At 43.2% G+C, this 26,183-nt stretch overlaps 1 protein-coding gene across 2 annotated transcripts in view; it reads left to right on the forward strand.

The window, feature by feature from the left end:
- The first annotated feature begins 19,766 nt into the window (after positions 1-19,766).
- Positions 19,767-26,183, forward strand: part of LOC141110634 (pregnancy-specific beta-1-glycoprotein 3-like) — a 100,849-nt gene continuing 94,432 nt past the window's right edge. Inside the window, exon 1 of one of the 2 annotated variants that reach the window (XR_012236310.1) lies at positions 19,767-20,018. Coding sequence is in view for 1 of the 2 variants with exons in the window: in XM_073602083.1 (XP_073458184.1) it covers positions 19,955-20,018 (64 nt within the window). In the remaining variant the exon portion in view is untranslated. The remainder of the gene's footprint in view (positions 20,019-26,183) is intronic. The other variant, XM_073602083.1, reaches the window with a different exon arrangement.

Genomic DNA, 26,183 nt, shown 5'->3' on the forward strand with positions numbered 1-26,183 from the left:
AGTGGACGGTACAATGTATCCGGACGAGCGGTGGTGCCTGTCCTGGATTTGATATTTCTACACAAATTTTATTGGTTTATCATATTGTGCTACACATTGCATAATTCTTTGGGGTGGGTCCCAATGTTGTATATTTATATTATATTGATTTTTTTAATTTGGATCACTTGTTTTTGGCACTTTTCACTTGTCTATTTACGTAGTGCTACATTTTCTGTTGAGGATTGAACTATCACCCCTTATTGCAGTGTAGGCTGGAATTCATACCCAGCACACCCAGCTACTTGACTTGACCTCAGGATTAGCGCAGCACCAACCCCCACCTTTTATATATGCCCTACAAATACTTACTAAGACCAAACAATAGTAACCAAATTAAGGGGGGGGGGGGGATGGAGAAGTCTTTGTAGTGTAGATGTCCAGAGTCTTAAGCCTTGTACACACGATCAGATTTTCCGCAGACAAAACCTCAGACTTTTGTCCGAAGGCGTGTGCCTGGATTTTGTCTTGCATACAAACGGCAAGGAATTGTTGGCCAACAAACACGAACGTAGTGACGTACTATGTGTTTTTTTCAGCTCTTTAGCGCCACCCTTTGGGCTCCTTCTGCTTTGTGTTAGTAGAAGTTTGGTGAGTGTTGATTCGCGCTTTTCAGTTTGCGCTTTTCATTTCCTGCTTTTCATTTCATTTCTGAAGGGCCGTTCGTCAACCAGACATGTTGCAGAATCGGAGGAGATAATGTGTAATTTATTATTGGCCTTGGAGTTATTGCTTTGACCCAAGTTCAGTCCAGGAACAGGAGGAGGAGGAGTTCTTGGACCAAAAATTGGTTGCTTTATTAATCGTGACCAATTATGTCATATGCCTTTGCTGCAGGAGCTCCAGGAGAATAATCCAGATGATTTTCGGAATTATCTCCGGATGACGGACCCCTGCTTTCACCAACTCTTGGCATTGTTGACCCCCTATATTAAGAAGCAGGACACATACATGATGTTTTTATTTTATTTTTTGGTTGAATAATAATGATTTGATTGGTTATATTTTTTATATTTTTGGATGCATAGAATGCACTTTTTGGTTAAGTTCTATTGGCAGATAGCATGTCTAATTTTATTTGTTTTCTTTTTTTAATGCATAATAAAAAAATTGTGTAGAATAATACTTGGCTATGTGTTTTACTTCAAATGACAGTTTGGGAGTAGGCAGTTACATTTAAAAAAATACAATGTAAAATTGACAAGGGACACCAACACAGTTGTATCTTTGATCTTAAAAACTACAGGATAATGGTGCTGTGGTAACTTGCCCAAAAAAAAAGCATAATAATATTATTGATATCACTAGAAATAAAAAGCCATTGAAAATGTGTTTGCAATAACTCCATCAGTATCACCAGCAAAGCAGCTTCATTATTATCCCATTAAAGAAGAAGAGAATTGTGCGCTGTATTTCGAGATTTCATAATTTGCCACGTCACGAATGTTAATTCTCTATTACGAACGCTAGTTTACAAAACTGACCGTTTCTGGCTCGTCCTTGCTTCCGTGCATGCGTGTTTGTACTTTGGACTTTTGTCGCACGCTCGGAAAATCCGACAACAAACGTTCGGATCTTCCGCCCACAGCCTGTCATCACACATTTCCTGCCGGAAAATCCAATCGTGTTTACGCAGCTTTAGAGTCTTCAGCTAGCTCAACAAGGGCTCGTGGGAATTGCTGGGCAATGGCTACCACCATTAAAGAATAGAATATGCAAAGTGTTTTCTTATAAAAGCTTTTATGTAGAGAGATGGGGTAAAGGTGTCTTCATGAAGTGTCTTTGCCTGCTCACCAATCCTGATGATACCAAGGCTCAAGAGAACAGAATACCGGAACAGGATCTTGAAGAATCTGCACCCAGTAAAGGATGCCTGAATGTGCACCTTGCGATGCTGGAATTCAGCTGGGTCTGTACCGGTGATGATGAGAGTGATCCCCAACATTTACTCAGCTGACAGGAAACTAGCAATGGTTGGTGGATGTGCTGGCAGGTGCAATGCTCACTTGCTGGGGTCCCCCCCAAGCTGTCTAGGCAGCAGCACCAGCTCACGTTCCCTGGAGCATCCGGGTCCCTGCTCTCAGCTGAAGGCTGTGGTCCCAAGAGGAAGAACTCCTCCCCAGACTAGGCTATTTATGTCCTCAACCAACATCCCTCTCCCAGCCAGCTGGAACTTGTAGTCTGCAACAACACTGGCTCCAATGCAAATCCTGGCTCTCCAGACCACATATTCCATGACCCCCAGCTTTTAGTTGTGGTGTCTCTCTCTCTCTGCATTCAGGAAATGAGGACGCAATGTCCAGGCTGAACACTAGAGGGAAACAAGTTCATTGCAGCCGTTGTTCCAAAATTTCCCTACATCCTCCCCCGACTTGAAATATTTGGTCCTTGAAAGAGGTAGGTACTTCACAAGGCATTGTGTTGACTAATAATAATGATGTTAACACAAAATTTATAACAACATCAGCCTTAGCTTAACTTCAACAATGGTTTGCACACATCAGGATTTTACTAAAACCATATTTTATATATATATATATATATATATATATATATATATATATATATATATATATATATATATATACACACACACAGTATCTCATAAAAGTGAGTACACCCCTCACATTTTTGTAAATATTTTATTATATCTTTATGTGACAACACTCAAGTAATTACACTTTGCTACAATGTAAAGTAGTGAGTGTACAGCTTGTATAACTGTGTGAATTTGCTGTCCCTTCAAAATAACTCAACACACAGCCATTAATGTCTAAACCGCTGGCAACAAAAGTGAGTACACCCCTAAATGAAAATGTCCAAATTGCGCCCAAAGTGTCAATATTTTGTGTGGCCACCATATTTTCCAGTGCTGCCTTAACCCCCTTGGGCATGGAGTTCACCAGAGCTTTACAGGTTGCCACTTGAGTCCTCTTCCACTCCTCCATGACGACATCACAGAGCTGGCGGATGTTGGAGACCTTGCACTCCTCCACCTTTCGTTTAAGGATGCCGCACAGATGCTTAATAGGATTTAGTTCTGGGGACATGCTTGGCCAGTCCATCACCTTTACCCTAAACTTATTTAGCAAGGCAGTGGTCGTCTTGGAGGTGTGTTTGGAGTCGTAATGTTGGAATAATGCCCTGCGGCTCAGTCTCCGAAGGGAGAGGATCATGCACTGCTTCAGTATGTCACAGTACATGTTGGCATTCATGATTCCCTCAATGAACTGTAGCTCCCCAATATTGGCAACACTCCCACCACAATGCTTGACTGTAGGCAAGACACACTTGTCTTTGTACTCCTCATCTGGTTGCCGCCACACACACTTGACACCATCTGAACCAAATAAGTTTATCTTGGTCTCATCAGACCACAGGACATGGTTCCAGTAATCCATGTCCTTAGTCTGCTTGTCCTCTGCAAACTGTTTGCAGGCTTTCTTGTGCATCGTCTCTAGAAGAGGCTTCCTTCTGGGATGACAGCCATGCAGACCAATTTGATGCAGTGTGTGGTGTATGGTCTGAGCACTGATAGGTTGACCCCCCACCTCTTCAACCTCTGCAGCAATGCTGGCAGCGCTCATACTTTTATTTCCAAAAGACAACCTCTGGATATGACGCTGGGCATGTGCACTTAACTTCTTTGGTCGACTATGGAAAGGGCTGTTCTGAGTGGAACCTGTCCTGTTAAACCGCTGTATGGTCTTGGCCACCGTGCTGCAGCTTAGTTTCAGGGTCTTGACAATCTTATAGCCTAGGCCATGTTTATGTAGAGCAACAATTTTTTTTTCAGATCCTCAGAGTTCTTTGCCATGAGGTGCCATGTTGAACTTCCAGTGACCAGTATGAGAGAGTTAGAGTGATAACATTAAATTTAACACACCTGTTCCCCATTCACACCTGAGACCTTGTAACACTAACGAGTCACATAACACCGGGGAGGGAAAATGGCTAATTGGGACCAATTTGCACCTTTTCACTTAGGGGTGTACTCACTTTTGTTGACAGCAGTTTAGACATTAATGGCTGTGTGTTGAATTATTTTGAGGGTACAGCAAATTTACACTGTTATACAAGCTATGCACTCACTACTTTACATGGTAGCAAAGTGTAATTTCTTCAGTGTTGTCACATGAAAAGATATAATAAAATATTAACAAAAATGTGAGGGGTGTACTCACTTTTGTGAGATACTGTACACCTTCTGTTAACTTATAGCCAGTCTTCTGACAGAGTGTCAGAGGGCTAGTCAAAGTCACCCCCTACCCAATAGATGGTAGTGGGGTCTGTCACTGGATTCTGCCGTTGAATGGTAGGTATTAGTTCATATTTTTTTCTCCTAAAACATCATAAGTTAGTCTCTTGGAAGGGTTTAGGTTTTACCTCAGTTGGATAGGCGAGATCCAAGCACAGATGTGGAGTCTTAGTCCATTTCAGGTACTATTGGAACTAAAGGGTTCCAAAGAGGGATGAACTGAATCCAATTTAGGGAAAGAAAGTTCTGTGGTTTTATTAACAGGATTTGTACAAGCTTGGCCTCCATAAGATTCCATTCTTTCCTCTGATTCCACATCTGCCAATGGGATTTCAATTTCAGGGGACCTGTCTAATCTAGGTTGCAGTAGATCTTCATTGTTGAAACTGATCAGATCCTCAATACCGCTTGACTAGCTCAATCTTAACTTTGCCAACCCTTTCAGGTGGATGTACAATTTCCACTTCTGAGCTTGAAGATCTTTTTTTCTTCCTGAACTGCATGAGAGCCAAAGTTGGTTTCTTGGGTAATGGCCATAGCCAGTGAGGCACTATATCCTCCTCTTTGCTGTCATCTTCCACTGTAGACAGGAGTTTGGATGCACGGTAGACAGGAGTGACAATAGCTCTCTACTTTGGCTCTCATTATAGACCAATAGAACCTATCACTGACTACCCCTAAAGGTCCTATCTGGGTCTAAGTGTCCATGTTCAATATGAAGAGCAGCCAGTACAGACTGTTTGTGTTTTTCTGGGAGGAATATCTCCCATTTTTTCCAGGGTCTTCAGAGGGGCCCCTCCTGTAAAAAAGTCCATCTTTCATCTATAACCGGTTCCACTCTTGGTGCACTATAATGGAATTTGTGTCAGAACTCTAATAGTAAACTGGGGTTTTGTTTGGTCAACGCTTCTATAGTCAGGCTATGTTTCAAATCCTCATTCTATTCCATCTTCAGATCTTTCTGGGACAGCTGAGGAAGCACCTCACTTCTTACTTGGGTCAGGTCACAATAGCACTTTGGCACTCCAGAGTGGGTTGGCTCCTATGGATTCAGCTCCGACAGCCCTTTGGGCAATACCCTGACACAGGGCTCACACTCCTTCGGATGTCACATAAGTCCAGTCCTTCAGCTCTCTGACTGCCCTGTGAGGTCTCCGAGACAAAGCGTCAGCATCTCTATTCCCTGTGTCCTGCCGATACTTCAGACTGAACTGAAATCCAGACAGGGCCGCCAGTAATTGATGCCCAGTAGCATCCAGCCTAGCTAAGGAGAGCAAGTACACCGGAGGATTATTATCTGTCTTCACCACGAAAGAGGCTCTATAAAGATAATCTCAGCTTGTCTACAACAGCCCACTTTAAGGCCAGAAACTCCAGCTTGTGCACATGATAGATCTTTTCAGACTGGGTCAAACTCGGCTCACATTTGCTATAAAGCAAAGCGCACCATCCTTCTCCTGGTACAGAACCCCAATCAACCCTTCTCGGCTGGCATCCACATGGAGCTCATATGGCTTGGATGGGTCTGCAAAGGCTAGTACTGAGGCCTCTTTTGAGTTGTTGGAAAGTTCTCTCACATTGAGGAATCCACTGCTCCTGTATGGGCTCTTTTCGACTCCTGAGCCTCATGTCTCACTTGGCTTGACTTGCAGCCTTCACCTTTCACCTCATTCTTAAGCAACTCGTGAAATGGCTGGGCAATCTTTGCAAAATTCACCACAAACCTCAGATTCTTATCTTATATCTTATCTTATATGTAGTTTCACAAAGAAGAACAATTCATTATACATGTATATACAGTACCTAATAATACCATCTAGTGGCAGAACTACTAATCACTGTATAGTCCCTAAAAATGGTTGCTGCATCTGTTTCAAAAGCCTGCTAACAGCTTTAATATATGGAAGGTTGTAACCGCTTAAAGTGTAAGTTCACCTTTACACCTTTGCAATTACTAGTAAAAAAAAAAAAAATAATAAAAATGCCATAAATCTATTCCCTATTTTGTAGACGCTATAACTTTTGCGCAAACCAATTAATATACGCTTATTGTGATTTTTGTTTACCAAAAATATGTAGAAGAATTAAAATCGGCCTAAACTGAGAAAGAAATTTGTTTTTTATATTTTGGGGGATATTTATTATAGCAAAAAGTAAAAAATATAGCTTTTTTTTTAAAAAATTGTCGCTCTTTTTTTGTTTATAGAGCAAAAAATGAAAACTGCAAATATGATAAAATCCCACCAAAAGAAAGCTCTATTTGTGAGAAAAAAAAAGGCATAAATTTTGTTTCTATATAGCGTCGCACAATTGCGCAATTGTCAGTTAAAGCGAAGCAGTGCAGTATCACAAAAAATGGCCTGGTCATTAAGGGTGCAAAACCTTCCGGTCCTTAAGTGGTTAAAGTGAGCAGGAGGCATAGAAAATGAGAAAGAGAAAGAGAGACGCGTATCTTCTCGCATTCAAAGCATTAGCAAAACCTCATCTTCAATATGCAGTTCAGTTTTGGAGACCAATTCTCAGGTTTGGATGAAGGATGTATTGAAACTGGAAAGAATGCAGAGAAGCACATCTAAATTAAAGCCCCTCTATCACCTGCTAATTTATTTTTTGTAAAAGGCCCCTGCAAAGAAGATCAACATCAGTTACCTGTTCAGAAGGCGGTGATGTTTTCTTTCTTGTAAATGTAGCGCACTACCCCCGTAGGAGCTGCTAATTTGTTCGTTTTCCCACTGGCCATCCCAGACCCTTGGAGCTACCCCTACCTCTGACACTTCGGGTCCCATAATGTGTAATAGTGTGCGATAACCACAAAACTAATGTTATAAAATGTTCACAAGATAGATCTTATAGAATACTCGCAAAATAAATCTTGTAAAAGGCAGCGCTAACAAAGACCAATAAAGTTGACAAATGGTCCACTAATAGCTCTCACCTCTGGGCCCTCCTGGCCTAAGCTGTCCCAAATAGTAGTTTGATCTGCCTGCCAGCTATTGATCGTCAGCTATCGGTGAGGTCTTTGGAGGAAAATCGTTGAACACGAGCCCAATCTTCCTACATGTTGTTTTACCTGCTTTGGTCAGGTAAGGTTTGAGTCTATAGGGGGATTCAACTGTGATCGATATATATGGTGAAAACGGAAGGGGGTCTATGTGTGCTGTTTCAACACCCCATTTGTACCTAAAATTCACTCACAGAGGTCCCACTCATCACACATTGAGAAGGATATTGCACAACCCGGTTACCAAGTCTTTCTGTGCACGATGACATTTTTTTGAACCTTATAATCAGTTGAACTGAAGGACTTTTTTTAGTGGACCATTTGTCAACTTTATTGGTCTTTGTTAGCGCTGCCTTTTACAAAATTTATTTTGCGAGCATTCTATAGGATCTATCTTGTGAACATTTTATAACGTTAGTTTTTAGCTTGCTTTTAGTAAGTGTTTATGGCAGCAGCTGAGTTTATTGATCTGTAAATGGATTGTCACATATCATATACTATGCAATTAACATATTGCCATTAATTCAAATGAAGGGCTATAGCAATTTATTTATTTGAGTATACATTTATATATTTAATTTATATTTGTCTATCCAGGAGCGCTCATTTTGTGTAGTCATTGGCGGTTCAAATATCTACACAACCTTGTGTTTTGATAACCACAAAACCTTAAAACAATTTCACAGTGCACAATATAGTATACCTGTTTGTCTTTACCTTGATCTTCACTTGCTTGAGGATACAAAGAAAATAACACCCACTTAGTTATACTTAAGTAAATCTTTGTTTACTGTAATAACTTTAAAAGGGATGTATTACAATAGTTGTACCATCAGACCAACATAATCTGACAGTCAACTTAACTTTATATTACAAGAATATAATACAGGTATAAAATGTCTGAAGTAACGTATGAATGGTATAGCAAAGCAAATAGGATATCCGTCAGAGTGAATCTATCTCACTCTGAGCACTGTCCTATTTCCTGTGCACTTATTGGCTATACTAAACCAAATGATAACTTAATTAAGTATAGTACAACAATTTGGTAGCTCCCTCTAATAATATCACACTATCCCTATATAGTAAGGGGGCACAAGGCCTTGTGTTACTGAACAGTCTTTCTTTATCTTCTTTTCTTCTGCTAGCAAACAAGATAATTTTGTAATCCAAGGGTTAATGACTCCTCATCAAAGTATACTGAGAATATGAAAACCAGGCTCTGGTGTTGCGGCACTTTAACTTTAATGCTAGAGACTCAGTACTAAATCCTCTTGAATCTGCTTGTGGAACTAAGGGTCCCAGCAAATCTGTCTTGTGTACACGTATGTAAAAAAGTGCATCAAGGAACTTGTGGGCAACAGCCCTCTCACCCAACCAGGACAGTGTTGTCAGAGGACTCCGTTCAGATGTTTAGGGTTCTGTCTCCGGCCAGCCAGCACTGCTGCGTTGCTCCGCTCCACACTATAAAACGGTCCGGAACTCCCAGATAACTCCGACAGGCCCCTCAGACTCCTTTCAAGTCTTGGCCCACCGTCAGTCCAATCACAGGACCACTGCTCAGATTGCTGCTCCGTGGAGGTAGGCCGCGCTGTGCTGGAGACTTCACACAGATCCTCCCAGGCTGGCCATGCGTGTCCAAGAGCCAAGATGGCCACTCTCAACCCTTTTATAGGCTTCCCACAATGCAGTGTGTTCCCTTAAGATTCATGGGAGTTAATCAGCATTCTGGGAAGGTCAAGTTAATGTCCAGAGGTAAACAAAGTAATTCCATGTCAACTTCTGAACAGTAATAGAAAATAAAGATGCAGTCCTTTTATATTTTGGCTGCTAGGTGGCGCCAAATGATAACATATATGCAACATCATATTATACATATATTATGACTGCTACATAAAGCTTCTGGGTTTAGGGTTCTGAGGTGTCAAGGCTTTTTTTTTTCTACTTAACAATGGTTTATGAACTGCATAGGAAAATATGTCTACAGTGGAATTTTTTTTAGATTATTTTAATTGATGCAGAAAGCATACACTGCTTCCTCTTCTGCACTGCTGTACTGTTTCACGTATTGCTGGTACAAAAAAAAATGTTTTTGGTTGGTTCTTTCATTGGCTGCACAAACATTTCTTGTAATGTTTTTGAGAGGAGTGAGAGTGCAGCAGAGAAACTGTAGGTGGCAGCACTGGAACAGGGGAACAGAAAAGAAAGACTGAACAAGGTAGTATACAAGTAATGTAACTGTATGATCCAAAAAAAAAAGAAAGATTCCAGTATTCAGTGAGAGCCTCACAATAGCATGTGGTCTTAATATAACTATTAGAAATAAGGTATATTCAATGTCATTTATATAGTACTGGATCCTGAATATCATCTGGTATACATTGTATATTAGCCAATATAATATACAGAAGAACACATCACCTGTCACTTTCTGCGAACAAGAACTACAAAATCTGCATGCTGATTACAAGCCAATGAAACTTGGAAGCTTATAGGTTTCTAGAACTGCACCAGATTTTGCACTCTCCAGTTTTAGTAAGGCCCATCTCACACAGGGCTGTCTGACAGGTCCACTTGTCAGTTTTTCAGGTGGACCTGATCGGACCCTTCACTCTCTTCTATGGAGCATCAGATGTTGGCAGACGCATCCGCTGCCACCAGCCACCATCCGATCGAACGTTGTCTGCCAAAAACAAACAGATGGTAGTCCTATTCCACATCTGTCCGGCAGATCAGATGGCATCCGATTGCCCCACAGAGGAGAGTGGGACTGAGTCGATGTCCACTCTGCACAGTGAGCAGACATGAACCTGTCATCTGCCTACTCAGCGGGGATCAGTGGAGAGATCCCCTGCTGAGCAAGCTGATTCCGCTTCATGGAGGCGCCTGTGCCAAAGGGGCCTAAATCAACCCCGAAGGGTCAACGTAAAATTAAAGTAAGATGCAACTAAGAGCAGCTTGAAACATCCTGCTGGAGTTTGTTCAGAATTGTTGGTGGCATATTTAGAAACTGCTGAACTCCAGTGCAACTTCTGAGTAAGAACTGACCTTTAACCAGTTCCCACCCAGCCTATAGCAAAATTACAGCCGGGCGGAACTTTCATTAATCCGGATGGACATCATATGACATCCTCCTGGATCGCGCAGCGCTGTGGCGCAATCTGTCAATCAGCCGAAGACTGATCAGTGTACGGGCTCGCTGCAAGTGCCATGTGACCGCTGTGACAGTTGTAAACAATGGTTGGCTTCCTTTCATGTCATCCATTGTGTACAATTGTGTTGCTAGCTGTGATTGGTCAATATGATTACATAGTACAAACAGGGCCAATCACAGCCCATCTGTACCATCAGTTCTGGCCAATCACAACAAAACAAACAAAATCAATCAATTTCATTAAGTAAAATGCTTGCTTATAGAAATGACATTCACCGCTATAAGCAATAAAAAAGAAAGAAAATAATGTGGTCACAGTGTGTTAAAGAAAAAAAAAATTATATATATGTATTTATATATATTGCTCATAAGTTTACATACCCTGGCAGAATTTATGATTTCTTGGGCATTTTTCAGAGAATATGAATGATAACATAAAAACTTTTCTTTCATTCATGGTTAGTGTTTGGTTGAAGCCATTTATTATCAAAACTGTGTTTACTCTTTTTGAACCATAATCACAACAGAAACTACCCAAATGACCCTGATCAAAAGTTTATATACCCTGGTGATTTTGGCCTGATAACATGCACACGAGTTGACACAAAGGGGTTTGAATGGCTATTAAAAGGTAACCATCCTCACCTGTTACATAGTTGCCAACATTGTAAAAAAAAAATGTGGGACACTTTTGTGGCTGTAGGCGGAGCTGTCCAATAATTAGGGGGCGGGGCATTCACCAGCAGGCGTGGCCTATCAAAAATAGACAAGTGCGGCGCGCAAAGCGCGCCGCGCCGAAAAATGGGCGTGGTTTACGCGAAATTGTGGGCGTGGCTTAAATGGGCGTGGCTCTAGAGGGTGTGGTTAGAGTCTGAAATGAATGAGGGATGGAGAGGGGGGGAGAGGGGGAGAGAGAGGGAAATGACGGGACAGCAGCCCCAGATCCTACACAATAAAAATATGTGTATTCTAGAAAGTTTAACAATCAGCAGATAAAGATACTCCAAACACCTGGTGTTAATGCTTCAATCATCCCGGCACCATGGTTGTTATGGTGTCAGGATGATTGAAGCGCATTATTTCTATTATTACATTGTAATATAAAATGAAATCATTCAACTCACCATAATGCAGAATCAGTGGGATCCCTGAGCGTGTCACCTGCCACGTCGCCTGCCACCAGCCGTCCGTCCTTGCTTCAGATGTCCGAGCAGAGTCCGTCCTTGCATCAGGTGCCCCCAGCGGAGCCCCCCTCACACCAGGAGTCCCCGGCGGAGCCCCCCTCACATCAGAAGTCCCCAGCGGAGCCCCCCTCACATCAGGAGTCCCCGGCGGAGCCCCCCTCACATCAGGTGTCCCCGGCGGAGCCCCCCCTCACATCAGGAGTCCCCGGCGGAGCCCCCCCTCACATCAGGAGTCCCCGGCGGAGCCCCCCTCACATCAGGAGTCCCCGGCGGAGCTCCCCCTCACATCAGGTGTCCCCAGTGCCCCCCCCTCACATCAGAAGTCCCCAGCGGAGCCCCCCCTCGCACCAGGAGTCCCCAGCGGAGCCCCCCTCACACCAGGAGTCCCCGGCGGAGCCCCCCTCACACCAGGAGTCCCCGGCGGAGCCCCCCTCACATCAGAAGTCCCCAGTGGAGCCCCCCTCACATCAGAAGTCCCCAGCGGAGCCCCCCTCACACCAGGAGTCCCCGGCGGAGCCCCCCCTCACATCAGGAGTCCCCGGCGGAGCCCCCCTCACATCAGGAGTCCCCGGCGGAGCCCCCCCTCACATCAGGAGTCCCCGGCGGAGCCCCCCCTCACATCAGGAGTCCCCGGCGGAGCCCCCCTCACATCAGGTGTCCCCAGTGCCCCCGCCTCACATCAGGTGTCCCCAGTGCCCCCCCTCACATCAGGTGTCCCCAGTGCCCCCGCCTCACATCAGGTGTCCCCAGTGCCCCCCCTCACATCAGGTGTCCCCAGTGCCCCCCCACTCACATCAGGTGTCCCCAGTGCCCCCCCACTCACATCAGGTGTCCCCAGTGCCCCCCCCACTCACATCAGGTGTCCCCAGTGCCCCCCCCTCACATCAGGTGTCCCCAGTGCCCCCCCCTCACATCAGGTGTCCCCAGTGCCCCCCCACTCACATCAGGTGTCCCCAGTGCCCCCCCCACTCACATCAGGTGTCCCCCCCTCACATCAGGTGTCCCCAGTGCCCCCCCCACTCACATCAGGTGTCCCCCACTCACATCAGGTGTCCCCAGTGCCCCCCCACTCACATCAGGTGTCCCCCCCTCACATCAGGTGTCCCCAGTGCCCCCCCCACTCACATCAGGTGTCCCCCACTCACATCAGGTGTCCCCAGTGCCCCCCCCACTCACATCAGGTGTCCCCCCCTCACATCAGGTGTCCCCAGTGCCCCCCCCACTCACATCAGGTGTCCCCCCCTCACATCAGGTGTCCCCAGTGCCCCCCCCCACTCACATCAGGTGTCCCCCACTCACATCAGGTGTCCCCAGTGCCCCCCCCACTCACATCAGGTGTCCCCCCCTCACATCAGGTGTCCCCAGTGCCCTCCCCCCCTCACATCAGGTGTCCCCAGTGCCCCCCCCACTCACATCAGGTGTCCCCAGTGCCCCCCCTCACATCAGGTGTCCCCCCCTCACATCAGGTGTCCCCAGTGCCCCCCCCTCACATCAGGTGTCCCCCCCTCACATCAGGTGTCCCCAGTGCCCCCCCCCCTCACATCAGGTGTCCCCCCCTCACATCAGGTGTCCCCAGTGCCCCCCCCTCACATCAGGTGTCCCCCCCTCACATCAGGTGTCCCCAGTGCCCCCCCCCCTCACATCAGGTGTCCCCCCCTCACATCAGGTGTCCCCAGTGCCCCCCCTCACATCAGGGCGGGGGGTAGGTGGGGCGAGGCGGAGCGGGGCGGGCCGAGGCGGGGCGAGGCGGAGCGGAGCGGGCCGAGGCGGGGCGGGCCGAGGCAGGCCAAGGCGGAGCGGGGCGGGCCGAGGCGGAGCGGGGCAGGGGGTGGGCGGCGACGCAGAAGCTTCGTCTAGCCCCCCCCCAGCCGTCTTCCTGAACTCCAACAAAATGGCGGCCGGCGGAGACAATGTCTCCGCCGGCCGCCGACCTCTAGCGGCGGCGGCGGCGGTTTCAAAAACCGGAACCGAATTTTTCGGGACATTTCCCGGGACGCCACAAATCCGGGAATGAAGTCCAAGTCCCGGGAATGTCCCGGGAAATTCGGGACAGTTGGCAGCTATGCTGTTATCTATTTGCTTGTAATTAGTGTGTGTGTATAATAGGCCAATGGGTTTCTGGACTCCTGACAGACCCTTGCATCTTTCATCCAGTGCTGCACTGACGTTTCTGGATTCTAAGTCATGGGGAAAGCAAAATAATTGTCAAATGATCTGCAGAAAAAGGTAGTTGAACTGTATAAAACAGGAAAGGGATATAAAAAGATATCCAAGGAATTGAGAATGCCAATCAACAGTGTTCAAACTCTAATCAAGAAGTGTAAAATGAAGGGGTTCTGTTGAAACCAAACCACGGTCAGGTAGACCAACTAAAATTTCAGCCACAACTGCCAGGAAAATTGTTCGGGATGCAAAGAAAAAAACACAAATAACTTTAGGTGAAATACAGGACTCTCTGAAAACATGTGGTGTGGCTGTTTCAAGATGCACAATAAGGAGGCACTTGAAAAAAGATGGGCTACATGGTCGAATCACCAGAAGAAAGCCATTACTACGCACATGCCACAAAGTATCCCACTTACGATACGCCAAACAGCACAGAGACAAGCCTCAAACCTTCTGGCACAAAGTCATTTGGAGTGATGAGACCAAAATTGAGCTTTTTGGCTAAAACCATAAACGCTTCATTTGGAAAGGAGTCAACAATGGTACACCATTCCTACTGTGAAACATAGAGGTGGATCGCTGATGTCTTGGGGATGTGTGAGCTACAAAGGCACAGTAAATTTGGTCAAAATTAATGGCAAGATGAATGCAGTATGTTATCAAAAAATACTGGAGGAACATTTGTATTCATCAGCCAGAAAGCTGCACATGGGACGTACTTGCACATTCCAACATGACAATGATCCAAAACACAAGGCCAAGTTGACCTGTCATTGGCTACAGCAGAATAAATTGAAGGTTCTGGAGTGGCCATCTCAGTCTCCTGAACGTGCAGTTCATGCAAGACAGCCCAAGTGTTTACAGGAACTGGAGGCTTTTTGCGAAGAGGAATAAGGAGCTTTACCATTTGAGAAGATAAAGAGCCTCGTCCACAAATAACACAAAAGACTTCAAGCTGTCATTGATGTTAAAGGGGGCAATACATGGTATTATGAACTGGGGTATGTAAACTTTTGATCAGGGTCATTTGGGTAGTTTATGTTGTGTAGAGGGTCAGCCTGGGGCAGGGTTAAGAAGGGGTTAATTAAAGAGGGCAGGTACTTCCCCTTCAGACCTGCTTATTGCCAGCTGAGCTTAAAATGTCAAAGAGGAGCAGTGTGTTTGGAGAGAGAGAGACACAGCAGCATGCTGTGTGAGAGGATCCTTTGCTGGATTGTGTATCTGCTGGGGTGAGCAAAAACCCTATCAGAGACTGTAGCTCTGGCTAGAGCCGTGTACTACTTTGTCTATATATCAGCCTGTTGGCTAGAGAAACTGAACTTTTCCTATATCTGCACCTGTGTTACAAGACAAGCCTGTCGGTTCTTCTAGGGGAGAAATAGCTGTGCTAGACGGTGAAACCACTAGTAATGAACCAGTGCTAAGTGAATATATATATGAGTGTACATGAATATAAAAAAACCCCACAAAATGTTTAAATAAATAAAAAGTCCAAAATAATGTAATGTCAGAGTATCAAAAAGTAAATGTGAAAATTAATGAAAAAAACCCATGAAAAAAATGTTAGACAAAGTCCAAATAATCAGCTAAGATAATGTGATATAAATATGCAATCTTCCATCACCCTTGAGTGCTGATCACCGTGAGCATGAACAGCCGGCTGGCATGTGAACGCCCGTTCGCTCAGAAGATCAAAAACGATGACGTCAGCACGTCCTGTCCACCCGACGCGCGTTTCGTCATAAGATAACGTCATCTGGTTTATAGTGGTTTATTGGCCGCATTGAGTCCTGGTTTGATGCCCTCTGAACTGTATATCCTGGATCCCTTAGGACAAGGCCCTGGCTGGGTGTTTAGCCGCAAGCTGTCTTTTGCTTGCCTTCCGGTAAGCGTGCATTTCTCACGGTGATCAGCACTCAATGGTGATGGAAGATTGCACATTTATATCACATTATCTTAGTTGATTATTTGGACTTTGTCTAACATTTGTTTTTTTCATGTTTTTTTTCATTAAGTTTCACATTCACTTTTTGATACTCTGACATTACATTCTTTTGGACTTTTTATTTATGTAAACATTTTGTGTGTTGTCACCTGTATTTTTAAATATTTTTTATATTCATATACACTCATATATATATATATATTCACTTAGCACTTGTTCTTTACTAGTGGTTTCACTGTCTAGCGCAGCTATTTCTCTCCTATTTGATGTTATATGTATGTATTCCATATAATAGTTGCTGCTTTATGTTCACTTTTAGTTTAACCTATTTTGTTAGGAGCGCGGTATTTCCCCTTTTTCCACTGTCGTTTCTTCTGTTTGTTTTGCTGAATAAAGCAATTTTTATTTTACTGAACTGTCTGAGCTGGCTTTTCACCCCTCTGATCCCCTACAGTTGCCATTATGATTTAAAAAGAGTAAACACAGTTGATTGATAGACAACTAGAGATGAACGAGACCTGTTACAACCTATAAAGTCATGCCTCCATTCCTGAATATATTGATAAAAAGAGGTGGGACTTTGCATGAGGAATGCCATTGTAGGTAATAATAATGAATGAAAAACATATAATCATGAGTAAATTGTCATAATAACATAATAATTAGTAATATAATAAGAAACAATATGCTATATCAATAATTGTCTAATATATTAATCTTTTATATATTATATATTGCTAAAGTAATAATAATAAAATATTTTTTATCATTATTATTACTTTGTTATAATATATATATATATATATATATATATATATATATACACACATACATTTTTTTTTGTACTGTCACCAGTCAGCGTTCTTGATCACCACCACACCAGTTATATAACACTATACTGCACTTTTTAAATTTCTTTATTTTCCAAAAAATTGCACAGGGATCACAGTAAGAATCAGGAGGATTGCCAGCCAGATCACACAGAGTGCCAGATCTCATCAGTGCCCATAAATGCAGCCTCATCAGTGCCCATCAATGTAGCAGACATCACAGGGAGGAATCTGGAGGATTTCTGGCTGGATCACACAGAGCGGGGATCTCCCGCTGTATCACAGCTTGGAACTGAAACACCGGCCCATGTCAAGCCCCGCCTCCTGGACTGGCATTGGACTAGTGTGCTGTTTATTATAGGAGGCAGTCCAGAAGACGGGACTTAGCTTGGAGCTGAAACGCTGGCCCCTGCCAAGCAGTGTTACAGTGGGAGATCCCTGCTCCGTGTGATCCAGCCGGAAATACTCCCAATTCCTCTCTGTGATCCCTGCTGCACTGATGGGCACTCATGAGGCTGCACTTATGGGCGTTGATAAGCTCCACTGATGGGCACTGATATGGCTGCACTGATGATCAGTGCCCTGATCATCAGTGTAAATGTCCCCTGTCACAGGAAAGGCGATTATCGGTTTTCCTTTCCTCACACAGTGACAGCGTTAAGGAAAGGAAATGGCAATGACCGGCATTTGTTTACCTGTGGTCAGCTGTGATTGGACACAGTCGATCACATTGCACTGTAATGAGCCATCATTGTCGACTGACACTGTCCACTACCTTACTCATACCACCCACTGATCTACTGACTGACACTGTCCACTGCAAAATATCTGTAGGAGGGGTTTCCACCATCCCTGCAAAGTTTCATTTTTTAGGTCTTATTTTCAGACATAAAAAAATGAAACTTAGCAGGAATGGTGGAAAACCCCTCCTATGGATATTTTGCCATACAGATTAACCACTTGCCGACCATCCGCCGTCATTATACTGCGGCAGTTTGGCACGATCGCGCGAACCATTGTAGCTGTACGTCAGATCCTTTAAGCGGGATAGCAGATGCGCGCGGCGCTGCACTGCGGGGGTGCCAATGCTCGTAACCGGCGGTCGCGATGACCACCGGCCACGCGCGATCGCGGGCACGAGAGGTAGAACAGGGACTGTGTGTGTGTAAACACACGAATCCCTGTGATATGAGAAGAGGAGATGCAGATCTTGAGTTCCTAATAGCTAGCAACCAAGATCTGTCATCTCCTAGAGTCAGACCCCTCCCCCTACAGTTAGAACACACACGAGGGAACACAGTTAACCCCTTTCCTACCAGTGACATTTATACAGTAATCAGTGCATTTTTATAGCACTGATCACTGTATAATGGTCAATCGCCCCAAAAATGTGTCCGATGTGTCTGCCATAATGTCGCAGTCTCGATAAAAAAAAAAAAAAAAAATCGCAGATCGTGCCATTGCAAGTCAAAAAAATAAAAAATTAAATGCCATAAATCTATCCCCTATTTTGTAGACACTATAACTTTTGCGCAAACCAATCAATATACACTTATTGCGATTTTTATTACCAAAAATATGTAGAAGAATACATATCGGCCTAAACTGAGAAAAAAAAAATAGCTTTTTTAAAAAAAAAAAAAAATTGGGGATATTTATTAGAGCAATTGCTTTTTTTGTTTATAGTGCATAAAATAAAATCCGGAGAGATGATCAAATACCACCAAAAGAAAGCTCTATTTGTGGGAAAAAAAGGATGTCAATTTTGTTTGGGTACAGCGTTGCACGACCGCGCAATTGTCAGTTAAAGCGGCGCAGTGTTGTTTTGCAAAAAATGGCCTGGTCATTGAGCAGCCAAATCTTCCGAAGTGGTTAAAGTTATTGTAAAGGCTCGTTAAAAAAAAAACAAAAAAAAAAAAACAAAAAAAAAAAAACATGTTATACTTACCTCCTCTGTGCAGTTGGATTTGCACAGAGCAGCCTGGATCCTCCTCTTCTCGGGTCCCTCTCTGCTGCTCCTGGCCCCTCCCTCCTGGTGAGTGCCCCCTCAGCCAACAGCTGGCTACAGGGGGCACCCAAGCCAGAGCCCCGTGCATCCATTCGGACACGGACCCCCGAACCCGCCCCCTCTCTTTCCTGATTGGTTGATTGATTGATTGACAGCCATGGGAGCCAATGGCACCGCTGTGGTCTCTCAGCCATGGGAGCGAATGGCGCCGTCGTGGTCTCACAGCCAATCAAGAGGAGTGTCTAGAACAGCTAGGACACTCGTGGACATCACTGCAGAGAGAAGGGGAGCAGGTAAGTAATTAGGGGGTATTGGGGGGGCTGCTACATACAGAAGGTCTTTTATCTTAATGCATAGAATGCATTAAGATAAAAGACCTTCTGCCTTTACAACTCCTTCAACTTCAACTGCAATAATTCCAGTGATATGTGATTTCACATGTAATACACATCAAAAGGAGAAAAAGAAATACAATTTTTTTAAACGTAGCAGGGATGGTGGAAACCCCTCTACAGATATTTGCAATACAAATTAACTTCAAGTGCAATAAATCACATTATAATAGTGACTAAAACATATAAAATTCAGTGTAACAATCTCCCAGCTAAAAAGTTGTTGCACTTGAAGCTAATATGTATTGCAAATATCTGTAGGAGGGGTTTTCACCATCCCTGCAAAGTTTAATTTTTCTATGTCTTTTTTTTCAGCTTAATGTGTATTATATATGACATTATGTTTCACAGAGACTGGTATTCTGATAATATTGAAGATTTTTTGAGATTCAGATACACTAGAGGGTTCCAATCATTATTGTGTTATTGATTGGTAAGTTAACGCTGCACCTTTTTTTTTTTTTTTTTTTTTCTTTCTCATGCTGATGTTTAATTGTGTCACATACCGATGTAAAGCAGCATGTCCCGGCTCTTTCTGTGGTCCAAATGCAGATTGCCCTGCCCCCGAGTACACTTGTGACATACTGTAACAAATAATAATATATGGTTACCTTTTGCAGACAAAGCTATCCTACTTTTCTTTTGTCAATGCACTGCATTTATAATTGTTAATAATGTTGTAGTAATAATGTCTGGGGTTCATTTTAACTGATAACTCCTTCATGTAAGTTAAATAATTGGCAAAGCACACCAGGAAGCTGGATATGATGACGCACTGTAGTGTTTTAGGGGATGTAGTTAAACATTAATATTTCTCACACTTCTCTCTAGCAGTGAGTGACTGTGAAGCTTCATTATGAAGAACTAGAAGGCACATACACAGGCTCCAACAAGGAGAACAACTTGGAGGAAATTGACTATAAATAGGAAAATTCTTAGAAATTGTGAATACAGCAACCATTTCCAGTTAAAGAAGCATGAGTAGGATGTCAGTAGGAATGGGTTTGATGGTCCACAGTGTCCTGTTGCTCCTAACCTCAGGTGAGTTTGTACTAATACTTAACATGTTGATCCAGAGTTTTAATCCTGTTTTACTCACGGCAAGAAAATTTTACCAGCTAACTGTTACTATAATAAGAGCTGTAAGGTCCAAAAACATATCAAAATGAATATTTTGCAAGCCTTAAAAAGAAAGCTTGTGTTAACTGGGTTTCTTGGAGTAAATTTAGAGGTGGTATACTAGGGTGTACTTTGCACTGCAATAAACCATTAAATAAATGTGCTGGCTTTTGCCTTTGCTGCCGAATGCACATTTTTTGCTAAATTCTTTAGATTATCATGTGTTTTATGTCTATTTGCACACACAAACACAAATGCATACATTTTAGCATACTTGTGCCCATTTCTTGAATGGGTAATTAAGAATTTAATAATGATGTCAACTGCCCACAACACTTTAGAAAGACGAGGAAGGAGAAACTAGGTTCTAATCAAATCTGTGCTTTGGATTAAGACATCGTACAATGTATATTTAACTGCTTCAGCCCCGGAAGATTTTACCCCCTCCCTGACCAGAGCACTTTTTGCGATATGGCACTGCGTCGCTTTAACTGACAATTGCGCGGCCGTGTGACATAGCACCCAAACAAAATTGATGTCCTTTTTTTCCCCACAAATAGAGCTTTCTTTTGGTGGTATTTGATCACCTCTGCGTTTTTTTATTTTTTGCGCTACAAACAAAAAATGAGTGACAATTTTGAAAAAAAGCAATATTTTTTACTTTTTGCTATAATAAATATCCCCCAAAAAGATATAAAAAAACATTTTTTTTCCTCAGTTTAGGCTGATATGTATTCTTCTACATATTTTTGGTTAAAAAAAAAAAAAAAATGCAATAAGCCTATATTTATTGGTTTGCGCAAAAGTTATAGCGTCCACAAAATAGGAGATAGTTTTATGGCATTTTTATTATTTTTTTTTATTATTAGTAATGGCGGCGATCTGTGATTTTTATCCTAACTCTGCGACATTATGGCGGACACATCGGACACTTTTGACACTATTTTGGGACCATTGTCATTTATACAGCGATCAGTGCTATAAAAACGCACTGATTACTGTGTAAATGACACTGGCAGGGAAGGGGTTAAACACTAGGGGGCGATCAAGGGGTTAAATGTTTCCTAGGGAGTGATTCTAACTGTGGGGGGGGGTTGGGCTACCACTGACATGACAGGGAGCAGTGATCTCTGTCATGTTACAAGGCAGAACGGGGAAATGCCTTGTTTACATAGGCACTTACCCGTTCTGCGGCTCTGTGACACGATCGCCGGGAGACCGGCGGACATCGAGTCCGCCGGTGCCGCGGGGCACGGTCACGCTGTACGCGGCGGGCGCGTGAGCCCGCTAGCCCCGCCAATTAAAGGGGACGTACAGGTACGCCCATTTTCTCACCGCTGCCATTCTGCCAATGTATATTGGCGTGCAGCGGTCGGCAAGTGGTTAACAGTGCATTATCACAGCACACACTAAACTCGATATACACCAGTGGGATTTCTTTCAAACATTCACACTGAAATTCTGAAAAATTGTTCGTCATCACATTTGGCCTTGCCATCATTGAGTCAACTAAATAATTTGAAAATGATTGGTAATGATTAGGCACAAGATGTATGTGTCTACGTGACCATATGTTGGTGTCTTTGGTGTTATCATTGTGAACAATAAAAGGCAATCGGGATTTCTTGATGTGCAGCCATTTCTTTCTTCTCTTAAATAATTTGAAAACCCTTGGGGCCAGTTCACACCACATGCAGTCCAGTGCGTTTTTTTTTCTGCATCAAAAATGCATGCATATTAGATTATATGGTTTCCAATGGCATAATTCACAAAGTGTGGTCAGTTCTAGTGCGTTCCAGGAAAAAAAAAGTACATGCTGCATTTTTTCTGCACTGGACTGGACTGGAATGCTGTAAAACACACTTGAACACACCCAAACACGCCAAAAATGCACTGGAACACACATGTCCTTATTTAGTGCCAGTTCACACCAGATGCAGTTCCATGCATTTTTTTTTTCTGCACAAAAAATGCATGCAGTGTTTTCCAATGGCTCTAATTCATACCAGTGCAGTCAGTTTTCGGTGCATAAAAAAAGAAAAAAGTAGAGCGTGCTGCATTTTTTCTGCACAGAACTGTACTGGAACCTAGCAAATTATATCAAAAAAACACTGGAACTGCGTGTGGTGTGAACTGTAATAAAAAACTGATCTGGAACATATCGGGAGTGCATTTTTGTGGTGTGAACTGGGCCAAAAAAATGCATGCACAATGTTTTCCAATGGCTCTAGTTCACAACAGTGCAGTCAGTTCCAGGTCAGTTTCTGGTGCAGAAACTGACCGGAAACTGACCTGGAACTGACTGCATGGTGTGAACTAGAGCCATTGGAATACATGGAAAACACTATGCATGCATTTTTAGTGCAGAAAAAAAAGCGCACGGAACTGCCTCTGGTGTGAACTGGCCCTAAGGTTAGGAAAAAAAGGGGGGAAAAATGCACTGGACTGCATCAAAAACACACTGGAACACATTGTGGGGGAATCAATGGTGGAGAAGGATCTGAGGGTTTTGGTAGATCATAAGCTCAATAATAGCATGCAATGCCAAGTTGCGGGTTCCAAAGCGAGCAAAGTCCTTTCTTGTATTGAGAGGTATGGACTCTAGAGAGAGAGATATCATTTTGCCCCTGTACAAATCATTAATAAGGCCTCATCTGGAATATGCAGTTCAGGTTTGGTCACCAGTTCCTATAAAGGATATCAAAGAACTGGAGAAAGTGCAGAGAAGGGAAACCAAACTGATAAGAGGCATGGAGGAGCTCAGCTATGAGGAAATATTAGAGGAACTGAATTTATTCTCTCTTGAGAAGAGGAGATTAAGGGGGGGATATGATCACCATGTATAAATATATAAGGGGTCCATATAGTGAACTTGGTGTTGAATTATTCACTTTACGGTCAACACTGAGGACAAGGGGGCACTCTTTACATCGGGAGAAAAAGAGATTTAATCTCCAAACATGGAAAGGTTTCTTCACAGTAAGAGCTGTGAAAACTTGGAATAGACTCCCTCCAGAGGTGGTTCTGACCAGCTCAGTAGATTGCTTTAAGAAAGGCCTGGATTCATTCCTAAATGTACATAATAAAACTGGGTACTAACATTTATAGGTAAAGTTGATCCAGGGAAAATCCGATTGCCTCTTGGGGGATCAGGAAGGAATATTTCCCCTGCTGTAGCAAATTAGATCCTGCTTTCTGGGTTTTTTTTTTCACCTTCCTCTGGATCAACTGTGGATATAGGATTGAGTATATGGGATTGTATATTTTTTTTATTTTATTTGTTTTTATTTTTTTATGGCTGAACTAGATGGACTTGTGTCTTTTTTCAACCTGACTAACTATGTAACATCAAAAACGCGCAAGCAGGAAAGCATCTGGAACACATCCGGACTGTGTTTCTATGGTGTGAGCTGGCCCTTAAAATTTCATCCAAACCTGCTACTTGAATGAGATCCCAGACCTACCAAACAGGTTTCTTTTGTGCCTACAACTTGTACAGTATATTACAATACGTATGAATTTTCCTGAATAAAAAATACATTCAGGGCTAGTTCAAACCAGATGCAGTCCCATGCGTTTTTTTTCTGCATCAAAAATGCATGGAAAGTAGGTTCTATGGTTTCAAATGGCATAGTTCACACCAGTGCAGTCAGTTCCAGGATGTTTCAGTTCCAGAAATAAAATAGAACATGCTGCATTTTTCCTGTTTTGGAACACGGTAAAAAATGCGCTGGACTCCAGTATAGTGAAAAAAAAAATGGAAAAAAGGAAAAAAAAAGCTTCGGAAACACATCAAAAATACATTAAAAACACGTACTCCAGATCTGTTCTGGATGTGCATGCGTTTTTTTTTAGTGCGAACCAGCCCTCACAGTTACAATTTTAAAAAAATTACAAATTTTTGTAATTTTAATTTTTATAACCTGTGAAAAAAAAAAAAAAAAACAGAAATTGTTCCCGACCCCCTAGGAGGCAATCAAATATTTCCTGGATCAACAATCCCTGGAATTATTATCTATACATGTTAGTATCCAGTTATATTTTTGCTTTTAGAAAAGGCATCCAGCTCTTTTTTTTAAACAATTTACTGAGCTGGACAGAACTAGTTCTACAGTTCCATACTAATAGATTTATTTTGTTCAGTCTGCACATAAGAAATCTAGCAGATTCCTTCATCTACAAAACTGTGTGGATGGATAAATCCGCCCTGCTGGGCTGTTGTGTTCTGACAGCTGTGAGTGCTGGATGTCAGAATACCCAAACAGTGCCTGTCTGCCGCTGGAAATTTTCAGCCTGGCTCCTTCAACAAAGGTCCATTGAGTAATCATCTTCTATAGAGCTGGCAGGGCCACCAGCTGTTAGAATTTTGACAAACTCTTCTGAATTGACTGAAATTGAGTGTATGGCCTGCTTAAAAGAGAAGTATGGCTTTGCAAAAAAAAAAAAGATTATACTTACCTAGCAGGGTTGCCACCTGTCCAGGATTCACCCGGATAGTTTGGGTTTGGAATCATGCGTCTGGGTTTCAGACCACCTGAAACCCAGACACATTATTTAGACCAAACTATGGCTTCCCAGCAGGGTTTCTGGCTGTAGTTGTGTAAACCGAGAGTGTGTGTTATGCCATGTACACACCGACTTTTCGACCGGACTGGTGCGACGGACCGAATCCAGCGGACAATTCGACCGTGTGTGGGCTCTATCGGACCTGCAGCTAACTTTTTCAGTCGAAAATCTGACGGACTTTAGAAAAGTCAGCTCGTCTGTATGCTGGTCCGACGGACAAAAACCGATGCTAGGGCAGCTACTGGCTACCAACTTCCTTATTTTAGTCCGGTGTACGTCATCACGTACGAATCCGACGGACTTTGGTGTGATCGTGTGTAGGCAAGTCCGTTCGTTCAAAAGTCCCTTGAAAGACCGTTGGACCAGTCCGGTCGAAAAGTCCACCCGTGTGTACGCGGCATTACACTCTCTTTCACACTGCCCAAAGCCAACACTAACAATCACCCCCCACAGACGGGAGAGGAGAGAGGGCTCAAGCTGCACCTCTTCCTCCTGCTCCCACCCCTCTGTGTCTGCCCACACTCCAATCCCTGTGGCTCAGAAAAGGAAAGTGGGGATGGGAAATTTGAAGCACAGCAGCTTCAGATACATCTGATGAGAGGTGCTGACTGCCAAGGAGTGAGTGAGCTCATCATCCATCCATGTCTGTGACTGAAGTCTCCCCACTTCTCTCTCCTACCTCTCAGTGAGTACACGAAGGTAAATCAGGGTTCTCAGAGCACTCCTTACATCAGAGTTCCCCTTTACATCAGAGGCCACAGTGTTCCTCCTTACATCAGAGTCCTCTCCATACATCAGAGTTCTCAGTGTTCCCCCTTGAAATCAGGGTTCCCAGAGGATCCCTTATGTTAGAATCCCCAGAGTTCTCCCTTACATCAGAGTCTGCAGAGTCCCCCCCTTACAGCGTAAGATAACTCTGTGAGTTCAGATGTAAAAGGGGAACTCTGTGGACTCTGATGTAAAGGGGGACTCTTGTGATTAATTTCATATGATTAGAAATTGTATTTAACTGCAAAATATATGTATAGTTTATTTATGCTATATAAAAAAGAAACATTGCTGTGCACCGCTAAAGTGTTCTGGTTTGGCTTGAAGAAAAGATGGCAACCCTATTACCTAGGTGGATGCAGCATTGATATGATGCTGCATCTGTCCCCCTGCAGGCTCTGCACTGAGAACTGAGTGTTCAAAAACCCCTGATTGCTCAGAGTTATGCCCCTCCACTAGAGCTGCACAATTCTGGCAGCTTCTCAAAATGAGAATAACGATTTTTTTTGCTTAGAATGAAAAGATCACGATTCTATCACGATTCTCGCGGCATAAAATCTTTCACATTATACAAAAAAATTGGGCTAACTTTACTGGTTAGTTTTTTTTTAATTCATTGAAGTGTCATTTTTTTCCCCAAAAAACAACTGCTGCGCAAATACAGTGTGACATAAAATATTGCAACAACCACTATTTTATTCTCTAGGGTCTCTACTAAAATATATATATATATATATATATATATATATATAT

The sequence above is a fragment of the Aquarana catesbeiana genome, linkage group LG10, assembly GCF_042186555.1.
Source record: "Aquarana catesbeiana isolate 2022-GZ linkage group LG10, ASM4218655v1, whole genome shotgun sequence".
Classification (NCBI taxonomy): Eukaryota; Metazoa; Chordata; class Amphibia; order Anura; family Ranidae; genus Aquarana; species Aquarana catesbeiana.